Here is a 10,073-nt window from a genome sequence, read left to right as displayed (position 1 = left end):
CTTCCCCGGCCACGAGCCGGGCTGAGCCCGCGCCGCTGCCGGACAGCCCTCCCCGGCGGCGCGGAGCGCTCCGCACCCGCGCTCTGCCTCGCCGCGGCAGAGCAGCAGAGGCGGCCAGAGACTTGAACACGCACCCTGGTTCTAGCAGAACGATATTCACGTGGTCTGTACACTTTTAACACGCACACTCTTCCAGGATAATTATATAAATGTAAGAGGCTATCTACTTTTAAACGCGCGCGGCTATACTAGTCTATATACTTTTAATTAGACTAGAATAGTGTGTGTGTTTAAAAGTATATAGACTATTATATTTATATAATTATACTATTCTATTATACTACTATATTTATATAGTTGTACTAGAATAGTGTGTGTTTAAAAGTTTATAGACTATTATATTTATATAATTGTTATGCTATTATACTATTATATTTATTATACTACTATATTTATATAGTTATACTAGAATAGTGTGTGTGTTTAAAAGTATATAGACTATTATATTTATATAATTATACTATTCTATTATACTACTATATTTATATAGTTGTACTAGAATAGTGTGTGTTTAAAAGTTTATAGACTATTATATTTATATAATTGTTATGCTATTATACTATTATATTTATTATACTACTATATTTATATAGTTATACTAGAATAGCGTGTGTGTTTAAAAGTATATAGACTATTATATTTATATAACACATACACTTCTAGTATAATTATATAAATATAATAGTCAATATACTTGAACACCCTCTATTTCTAGTATTATTATATTAATATAGTCTGTATACTTTTCACACATGCACACACTCTGTTTCTAGTACAAATATTAACACATGTATCCTCGAGGCGCACACAGCAAGAAAACACCTGGTACTATGCAGGAGGGAGCTGTGGAGGATGGAGGAGCTGTGAGCAGAGGCTGTTTTCTGGAGGGGAAAAAAAACAAGCAGGGATGTGGTTGAAATGGGTCCAAACGCTGCCAGCCTTGCAGCCCTTCACGTTACTGCCTCTCCTGGCCCCAAAGCAAAACATTGCTCTCCACGTGGAGAACTGGCTGGCGGGAATGGGCTCTGCAGAAGAAAAAGGGAGTGCAAAAGAGCTGAAAGTTCACTTGGAGAAGAGCCTCTTGCTTAGTCTCCTCCCAGGTTAGGAAGGAAGCCAGAAATTGGACTGTGCAACTCTGCCTCCTCTGCCTGCCCGCTCAGGGAAAAAAATTACTGTTTGGATACCTCTGAAAACTGGAGTTCCCATTTTGAAATTATTAGTTAGAATAACTGTATCTGTGGCAAGAGCTAGTGCTAGAAGGAGAAGCTCGCAGCAGAGTGCATAAGTTTCTAGCAAACATGTTGCACTTCCTTGAAGGGAAGCTCGTTAGCACTAAAGAAGAACTGGACACGCCCCAGGAAATTGTTCTTTTTTTTCTTTTTGGTAGACTAAGAATCATTTTAGAGAGCAATGTCCTGCCCCCCCTCCTCTCCCCAACCCAGTTAAATACATTGTAACAGTTATTTAAATACTATATTGTGCAGCAGTGCTGGTGAAAGCCTGAGGGCCTTGAAACCTGCTGTCTTTTGTTGTTGTGATTCATGGCAAGTCTGACACAGGAAGTGGCAGTTTAGACTTCCCTCCACTGCCCTACCAGCGTGCCTTGCCCGCAACCTGCAGCAATTACCTTGAGAACAAAGAGGGAGGAGTTCAGAGCCCACAAACCTTTGATTCTTTTGCATTTTCCACTGGGATTGCCAGGAAGAATATACTGGATGTGCCCTTGGTTTGAGACCTGAGTATCTGTTCACTGGGTAAAGGTTCGAGACCAAAAATGCATTTCATGTCAGCCGCCAAACAGCATCAGAAGACAAAAGTTCCCTCTTGGAACAGAACTGGGCAAGTGTCCCAAAAAAGGGAAGCAGCTTACTATCCCAGTGCTGGTGTCTCAGGTCATCCAGTTTCCTGACTGCACAGCTTTATTTAAGTAAATTACTAGAGTGATGATTTAAGTGGATTCAGACAACAGTGCTGTTCAGATACAAGCAGAAGGTGTTGGAAGAGATCCAAGTTGGCCACCTTGGTTTTTGCTGGCCCTTAGCTGTAAGGACAGTAGTAAGCATGGCAGGGTTGCATTGCTAAAAAAGCGTAGAAGGCAGAACATTTACCTGTTTGCTGATGTTATTTTCCTTTCACAGACAAAATGCCAGTGACAAGAATGCGCATGAGGCCTTGGCTGGAAATGCAGATCAATTCCAATCAAATACCAGGATTGACCTGGATCAACAAGGTGGGGACTCTGTCGTTACTTCTGTATCGATCGGTCATACTCAAGAGGCCCTCTGCTCTTAGCTGATACTAAATACAAATCCAGGTCACATACCTAGGTCAGAAGGAAATGGAGAGAATCTACCCACACTATGCAAGACAACTTTTTTGTTTTCAGAAAAGAAGTAGCTGTCAATCACTTGATCATTGACCGGACATTTTCTAAGGAATCCCTGGTTTGGGGGTGGAGAAAAAGGCAAGACAAGTTGGGGAACCAGGGACACTTCAGATGAGCCTGTAACTCATACTTGCGCCAAGTCCTCTTGTACTTGCATAAGTCATCTGGGTTAGATCCTAACCATTTAATGGGACCATAAAACCAAATCTTAGGTGATGTTGAGCTTGTTTTCAATTAAATCAACGCTGAGTGAGAACCAACTGCAAAACCCTTGCACATGTACGGTGACTTGCTATCCCAGCGCTGGTGTCAGGTCATCCAGTTTCCTGACTGCACAGTTTTATTTGAGTAAATTACTGGAGTGATGGTTTAAGTGGATTCAGACAATACTGCCATTCAGATACAAGCATAAGGTGTTGGAAGAGATCCAAGTTGGCCAAGTGTTTAGGCTTTTCCTTACCAGTTCAGGACATACCTAATTCTCTGAATGTTTTCAACTACAAGGCACCTTGAATACACCTGAAAAAGGAAGTCTCCATTTTCAATGAATGTTACACTGTAACAAATAGTTTTTCTTGTGATGTATGCAGATCCTTAAGGATGGGCGGGAGGAGGGGACACGGGGGACCTCAAAGTCTTTCTGAGATAAGACTGAGTCATCTGGTTCAGAGATTTGGAAAGCCACATGACTCTTGGAGGGACGGGGGGCTAGAGGAAAGACAACCTTTATAGTGTGTAGTAAATTATGGAAGTAGGTAGATGTTAAATTCAGATCTAATGGTAGCCTTGATTTAGTTCCCTTGCTTTTGACAAATTGTCTCTAAGTTTATTTTGGGTCACAAGTGGGTGTATCTGTTTCCTGTATTTAACAGTGTATTGTTTAACTACAGGATAAGATGATGTTCCAGATCCCATGGAAACATGCAGCTAAGCATGGCTGGGACATGGAAAAAGATGCCTGCCTTTTCCGAAGTTGGGCCGTTCACACTGGTACGTGCTGGTGTTTAGGCACTCTCCATCATTTAAGTACATAGGGTCTAATGCTGCCCTGACTTGAATCTCATGTAATTATCTTGTCTATTTGGTGCAACAAAACAGAAATGGAAGGAAAGCCATCTATTTTGTGGGAAAGTATTAAACACTGCAGAGCACTCTGAAGGTCTGAATTTTACACCATCTCTTACTTATAGGGAGATACAAGATAGGGGAGAAAGAACCGGACCCTAAAACATGGAAGGCAAATTTCCGCTGTGCCATGAATTCATTGCCTGATATCGAAGAAGTGAAGGATAAAAGCATCAATAAAGGCTCCAGTGCAGTCCGGGTTTACAGAATGTTACCACCTTTAACAAAGCTGCAGAAAAAAGGTACAAACATAGCAGCGTGCTTGCAATGTAGGAGATATTACTGCAGTCAACATTATGTTTAGCATTTCCTGTTCTGCTTGCCAGTGGTGTTATATAAATATTTTGAAAGTAACACCACACTTTTGTGCAGTCATTGCAACTACAAGTTATGATTCTTTCACCTCCTTTCAGTCCCAAGTTCTTAAGAGTTTTCAAACACTCAGTTCTTGCAAAACAGCTGGGAGGGGTTGGGGTTAGGGACAGACATTTGACAGCCATTCCCAGAGCAGGATCACATCTGTCAATGCTCAGCACCACAACACCCAATTTTTCACATGGGGATTATGCTCACGTAAATCGAAATATCCAAATTGGCTGCAGGGCGTTTCTCACTTCTCCCTTATTCCTGTTTGAACAGAAAGGAAGTCAAAATCATCTAGAGACTCAAGAAACAAGAGCAGGAGAAAGGTATGTGGCAGTTTAAGCAAATCAGAGGCACTTTCTGAATTCCTCCTCTCCCCCACAAATGGAGATCTAATATATTTGTGAGTATGTTTTTGCAAAAAGAGATATTTTATTCTGTGCTCTTATCTTTCTAGTCATATGAGGACATGAGGTCAGATGAAGCAGTAGAAGCACTAAACAGCACAATGATACCAGATGACCACAGCAGTTACACAGTTCAAGACTATGCAGGACAGGAAGTGAAGGTTGAAAGCACATCTGTCACCCTCGGTGAGACTCAGTTTTAGTTCTTTGAACTTAACAAAAGGTGTTTTTCTTGCCAAACTTCAGCATACAAGATCAGCTTCAGAAGAAAAGTAGTAACAGCTACCTTTTCCTGGGCTGATCTGTAACAGGTCATTTGAAATGTGGTTAGCAAGGGATTGAATGAAGCTTTATTGTCTCCCAGAATCTAACTCACCCTTTCTGCACATTCCACAGATCTCTCACCATGTGATATACACACTGCGGTGACCGAATGGAGAACCCCAATGGAAATAGCGCTGGCTGACAGCACAAATGACATCTACCAGCTTCAAGTGTCACCTCTAGCTTCATCTTCTGAAGGTTGGTATTTTCAGAAAACACTGGGGTGCCAGAAAGAGATGATAAAAACTGAACAAAACAGCCCTATTGTACAAATGACAAGGGCCGTCTGGATTTTCAGGATTAATGGGCTCCATTAAAACACTTCAAATGATTCAGATTGAGGGGCCCTAGATTGCAGCTCTTAAGTGTGTATGACTCCTAGAGAAGTCCACGGGACTTGTATTTGTAGGAAAACTCAGGGTTTGGATCCAGTAAATTCTCTTTAGCTGTGTAACCTGACTCCAGCTCAGACTCATAATGGGATATACTAGGGTAATCCACTCTTTAGGGTATGTAATGACAGCCAAGTAAAGTAAAGGTGAAGATTTCGGATTTTGAGGCATCACAGTACTTGGTATGTAGAGAGGAGTTGGGGGGTATTTCCTATTTGTAAAGCGTCTCCCAGCTTGCATTAAAGGCAGGATTGCTTAGACCATCAAACTCTGGTCTTCCAACCTGGCAATTCTAAGCAAGCAAAACTAGTCCTCTGCATCACCTAAGCTCACCTGCATTGGTTCACTATCTACCAAGTAGAAATATGATCCATTATGTGCTTATCTTTAGTTTAGTATTAGTTTAAACAAGATGCACATCACAGAGTCAGGAAGTAGAATGCAGAAGTCATTGCATTTGGCAAACTTACATAAAATTAGGAGACAGGCATTTCTGCATCTGTTAGAACAATGTGTCATTTAAGGTGCAGATGTCCTCCCCGATCATATATACAAAGCCAAAAGGAGTGGCTTTTGCATCAGGGCATGTAAGGATAAGATATTTCCCCCAGCCTGCTGGCAGGGTGCAGAGCAGATGCACAGCAGTCCGAAGCTGTCACTTGAGTGCATATGCTCTCATAACTTGTGTCCAAGAGAGTGAGGACAAGTATAGTTTAGGAGTGATGCCACCATTCACTTGTGGATCAAAGAAACAGATTCTCAGAAATAACTCGTCTCAAAAAGATAAACTTCATGTTACTAAACAGAGTTACACAGGAAGAGACATGTGGGCTTTTCCAGTGCGAATGCTCTTCAGAGCCTACACCCACAGGGGTGGCAGAAACATGTAGTCCTAAAACACCCTAACCAGAATGCAAACTTGACTGTGGTAGTAACTAAATATACAAGTGTTTTATGCCAGTGAGAACACAGTACTAAAGGCAACATGCTTTTTGTTTTTTTCATGCATTCATAAAACATAACAGTGACAGATGAGGATCAAGAGGAAATCAAGACAGACCTTTTTAAGGTAAGAATCTCTCTTCTTTTCAGAAGAAACATTGAGCAAGTTGATATTAGCATCTAGGAAGAAAGAAATAACATTTGGCTAGTGATATTCTGGGTTAACCCAAGCAAACAGTTACTATAGTTGCATCAGGAGGCTTTCGGGGGAGAAAAATAAAATTGAGAAAGAAAGGACTTTGTGCAGACATGATTTGGAATACACATATGGAAATATTTGGTTTTCTGTCACTCTCCATCTCCCAGAGAGATTCAATAGTTAAGTGAAGTGTCAGACTGAGACATTTACACCCCTGGAAGGAATATCCCTAGCTTTGGGAACAGATGTGCACCTCCTACCTTGCTATGCATCTAGGCACGTGTCACATTCACCACTATTAGGAGATAGGCCCTTTCCTTACAGGAGTCTTCCGACTGTGGTGTGCTCTGCATTAAATTAAGTTTCATCTGTTAGCATAACAGAAGTCTCACAGATGTAGCAAGAAGATGCTAAAATTTTCTTCCTTCTCTTTGGTGTTCCTAGAAACAAGGGCTACAGGGAATGGGCATAGTATAGGCAAGTTTTGTGAACGTTTCCCAAACCACGCTCCTTAGTCTAGACCTGCAGTAACTTGCTCTTCCAGTATAAGGCCACCTGAATGGAAGCTGATAATGGCAGCCAGGCTGTCAGCTAGCCAGCTGAGTCTTGGATCTTGCATAGGACACAATGAAACCTGCCCCTAGACTTAACTGCAATGCCAAGTAGTCTCATAAATCCTGTATGGGCAGTATTATAGGTACTGAGCAGTTTGTTCAAGGAGGTTTGAACATTTAAGTCTAGCACATTCTTCTCTCCCACCCCCTTAAGAAAAAGCAGGAAGTTTCAGGCCTTACCCCTCATCTCCTTTGTTTCTTACAGCTGCTTGAACAAGACTGGCATACAACCAGCATTGGCGGGAAAGGCTATCTTACCAATGAGCCTGGCACACAAAGCCTGTGCAGTTACATATACAAGGAGCAGGATGCTGAAATTGATACCACCTCAGGTACAAATTCTTGAATTTCTGGAGGAAAGTAACTCAGAATGCAGCCAGGGACAGAGACAGCAGCAGAGAAAGAAGCTCTGTGCACAAGGTGGATTAATTGGAGTGAAACAAAATGAGTAGGATGCCATAACAATGAACTGCTCCAAAGTCTGCAGCTAAGATGTTAGTACAAAACTGAAGATGTTTACTGGGATTTAAAACTGAGACTGTACTAGATTACCACAGATTTGTTTAATGGTTATTTTCGTATACAGACAGTGTTCTGGGTGGGATACTCTGCCCTGAAATTGGTGCTTAACTTAATCTGTATTTTGGCTTACCAGCTTACCAAAGGGAATGGTTTAAAAACAGAAAGTTGTAACAAGTTTCATAGCTTATTTAAAGTATTTCTAGATAAAGAAAGCTTGCAGCTCTCAAATGTATTCAGGTTTCATTTAAGGAGTTTTACATTTGCTTTAAGTATTATTAGTAATTACCATAGTATTAGCGCACATTGCTTTGCTTCTACTGCGTACAATTATTTACTTTTCTTTTCTGATCTTCCCCCGCAGAAGAAATCGAGCTGAGACTTTGCACTGATATGAAAAGCAGCAGTCTAGAGTTCTCTTGGCTGGAGACAGTAAGATCTTCGAATATGCAAGCCATTCCTTGCAACTTCTAAACCTTGTTCTTTCTTTGAACCACAAATGTTTACTTCTGGTATCTTCTGCAAGCCCTAACAGAGTGGAAGGAGTTGTTTGTTACTGACTCTGGAGAAGGAACAACATTTACTATCCGTTTAACTTCTCTGATTCAAAGACTGTTAAGAAGGAAAGCTCCATGATCACAGATATATCCCACCTTGTTAGAACTCTTCACATTGAAGTGATTAACTAAGCCGTAGGCATATACCTTTATAATTGCTTCCAGTGTGAAGTTGTTCATACCGTATTGTGCAAGGAGGTTCCACCTTTTCTGGGGGGTGAAGGTCAAAGGTGCTGTGTATCATGAGAAGTAGGGTTCAGATTTATATAGTCCTTGTCTGTTTTCTATGTTTTTCATACTGGACATTGCAAGCACTGCTTTTGGGGAAGATTACAGCTTTTACAGAAGCAGTGCTTCAGAGACAGACAGCCCTCCATCCCCCTACTAGTTCTGGTTGCTGCTTACCCAGATGATACCTGTGAAATTATGAGCTTAATTACAATTATTGCATATTGTGATTCAACAAAAATTGCACTAATTGGCCCTCTCTTCGATTATTCCAGCATATAGGGTTCATTTCCAAATACAAATCTTCATTTCTGTAAATACGTTTAGCCAAAAAAAAGTTTTAAAAAAGTAAGTCTGACACAGGCTTTGCTTCCATGTCAGACTTGCTTCCGTTGTTCAGAAGATCTACTCCTAGGACTTTATCCTGTTATCATTATGTATGGCATATATCCATTTTTTACATACTTGCTGTCAAAAAGCTGCCACAGTGTGGGATTTCCCCCTCCACTGATGGCCATGCTAATTTATTTATATAGTGCCTGTTTGAGAGCAACCTCAGTGCTCTAAATTGTAAAAGAATACCAACAACAGAAGACACACTGAACTATGAAACAGCTCTTAAAGAAAACCAATGGCATGAGCCTATGCAAAACAGTGCAAACTCCAGAATTGAAAGAGGGCTTTAGTTTAGGCATATCTGAAAAATCTATCGGATCACTAAGTAGTAATTGAACTTTCATCCTGTATATATTTTTGTATATATTGTGTTGTACATTTATTTTAATAAAAAATGTGTTTTATATATTAAATATACTTGACTTTTTATTGTCAGAAAAGGAATGAGAAGGTGTGTTACAAATTGTTCAAGCGTTTGATAATTAAGAGCTCGTTTGCTGGCAAAGACATTTGGATTGCCAGTTCCCCTACCTACAGGGTTGGTTCAAGTCCTGACTACCAGTCACACTAAACGCATTAGGATCAATGGGATTCCTTTCTTCTATTTCCCTGGGAGTCAGGTTTGGAAGGCAGGGTAGATTTGCATCTTATAGACTAACCAAAGTAGATATATCTATTTAGCATAGCACAAGCTTTTGTGAGCTGAAGCACATTTCATCAGAGAGAGCATGCGGGAGAGAGAGGACGTAATGCTGGGAGAGACAAGCAAGTAAATCCATAGGAACAAAGGAGTCAAAGCTGACCCCGGTAATGGGATAAGAATTTGATAGCCCCTTTTGAACCAAACAATCCAGGCCATGGCTGATTTCTTGTTCTGCAATTCCCCATTCAAATCGGTTTTTAAAAGTTTGCTGTCTGAGGACAGCCACCTTTAGGTCAGTGACTATCCAGGAAGGTTAAAGTGTTCTGTCACGGAGAGATTGCCCAGTCTGCCCAATGCAGACCGGAGTGGGGTACTGTAAACAAGTGATGGCATATATGACATTGGTTGAGTTGCAAGCGAGTGAACCTTGGATGTTATAATCGTTGGACTGACTAACACTGATTATCTGGTCTGTACTGAGGTTGGGACAGAGGTCCTGTTTATATCAGGGATGTTAAAAATAAATAAAATTGCTGGACAAGGGCTTTTGTGACAAGTACAAAAGATCATCATGCAGTTAAATGATCCAATTAAAAAAAAACAGACAAGCTAGGGAGTTGAGACCATGACCAAAACACTTGGGACCTGATCCAAAGTTCACTAAAATAAATGGGGTGCTTGGAAAAATATTCCCTGAGCTTTAGCTCAGGCCTTGAATTGTTACTGGGCTCCTTTAAAATGGGCTTATAGTTAGCAGCATCTTTGCCTGCCTGCTGGGAATGGTACTGCACTTCAGATTTTGGTGACTAAGGGTGTCTTTACATGTGCTGCTGATTGGGGCGGTGGGGCGGGGTGCATTTAATTACTCTGAGAGCTGTTCTAATTAAAGTGCCCACAGCATCACTTGTATTCAGTATC

General features: G+C 41.0%; 1 protein-coding gene across 2 annotated transcripts; it reads left to right on the top strand.

The window, feature by feature from the left end:
- Positions 1-1,240: 1,240 nt before the first annotated feature.
- On the top strand, positions 1,241-8,821 carry IRF1 (interferon regulatory factor 1). Of its 2 annotated transcripts, none has more exons than XM_019506329.1 (9): positions 1,241-2,290; positions 3,337-3,436; positions 3,637-3,813; positions 4,211-4,260; positions 4,392-4,527; positions 4,738-4,863; positions 6,083-6,126; positions 7,018-7,144; positions 7,699-8,821. In XM_019506329.1, the coding sequence occupies exons 1-9, from the start codon at positions 2,204-2,206 to the stop codon at positions 7,803-7,805; spliced, it is 954 nt and encodes a 317-aa protein (XP_019361874.1). In that variant the 5' UTR covers positions 1,241-2,203; the 3' UTR covers positions 7,806-8,821. The 2 variants fall into 2 exon arrangements, with proteins under 2 accessions (XP_019361874.1, XP_019361873.1); XM_019506328.1 differs by having other exon boundaries at positions 1,248-2,290; positions 7,696-8,821.
- Positions 8,822-10,073: the final 1,252 nt, after the last annotated feature.

Source organism: Gavialis gangeticus, unplaced genomic scaffold (assembly GCF_001723915.1).
Source record: "Gavialis gangeticus isolate Ggan-Ray unplaced genomic scaffold, GavGan_comp1, whole genome shotgun sequence".
NCBI classification, from domain to species: domain Eukaryota; kingdom Metazoa; phylum Chordata; order Crocodylia; family Gavialidae; genus Gavialis; species Gavialis gangeticus.
This window is presented reverse-complemented; position numbering and strand designations above follow the sequence as displayed.

Coding starts and splice junctions, on each gene's coding strand:
- IRF1 (XM_019506328.1), top strand. CDS start 2,204: ATGCCAGTGACAAGAATGCGCATGAGGCCTTGGCTGGAAATGCAGATC. Junction 3,437..3,636: donor AAGTTGGGCCGTTCACACTG/GTACGTGCTGGT, acceptor TCTTACTTATAG/GGAGATACAAGATAGGGGAG. Junction 3,814..4,210: donor AACAAAGCTGCAGAAAAAAG/GTACAAACATAG, acceptor CTGTTTGAACAG/AAAGGAAGTCAAAATCATCT.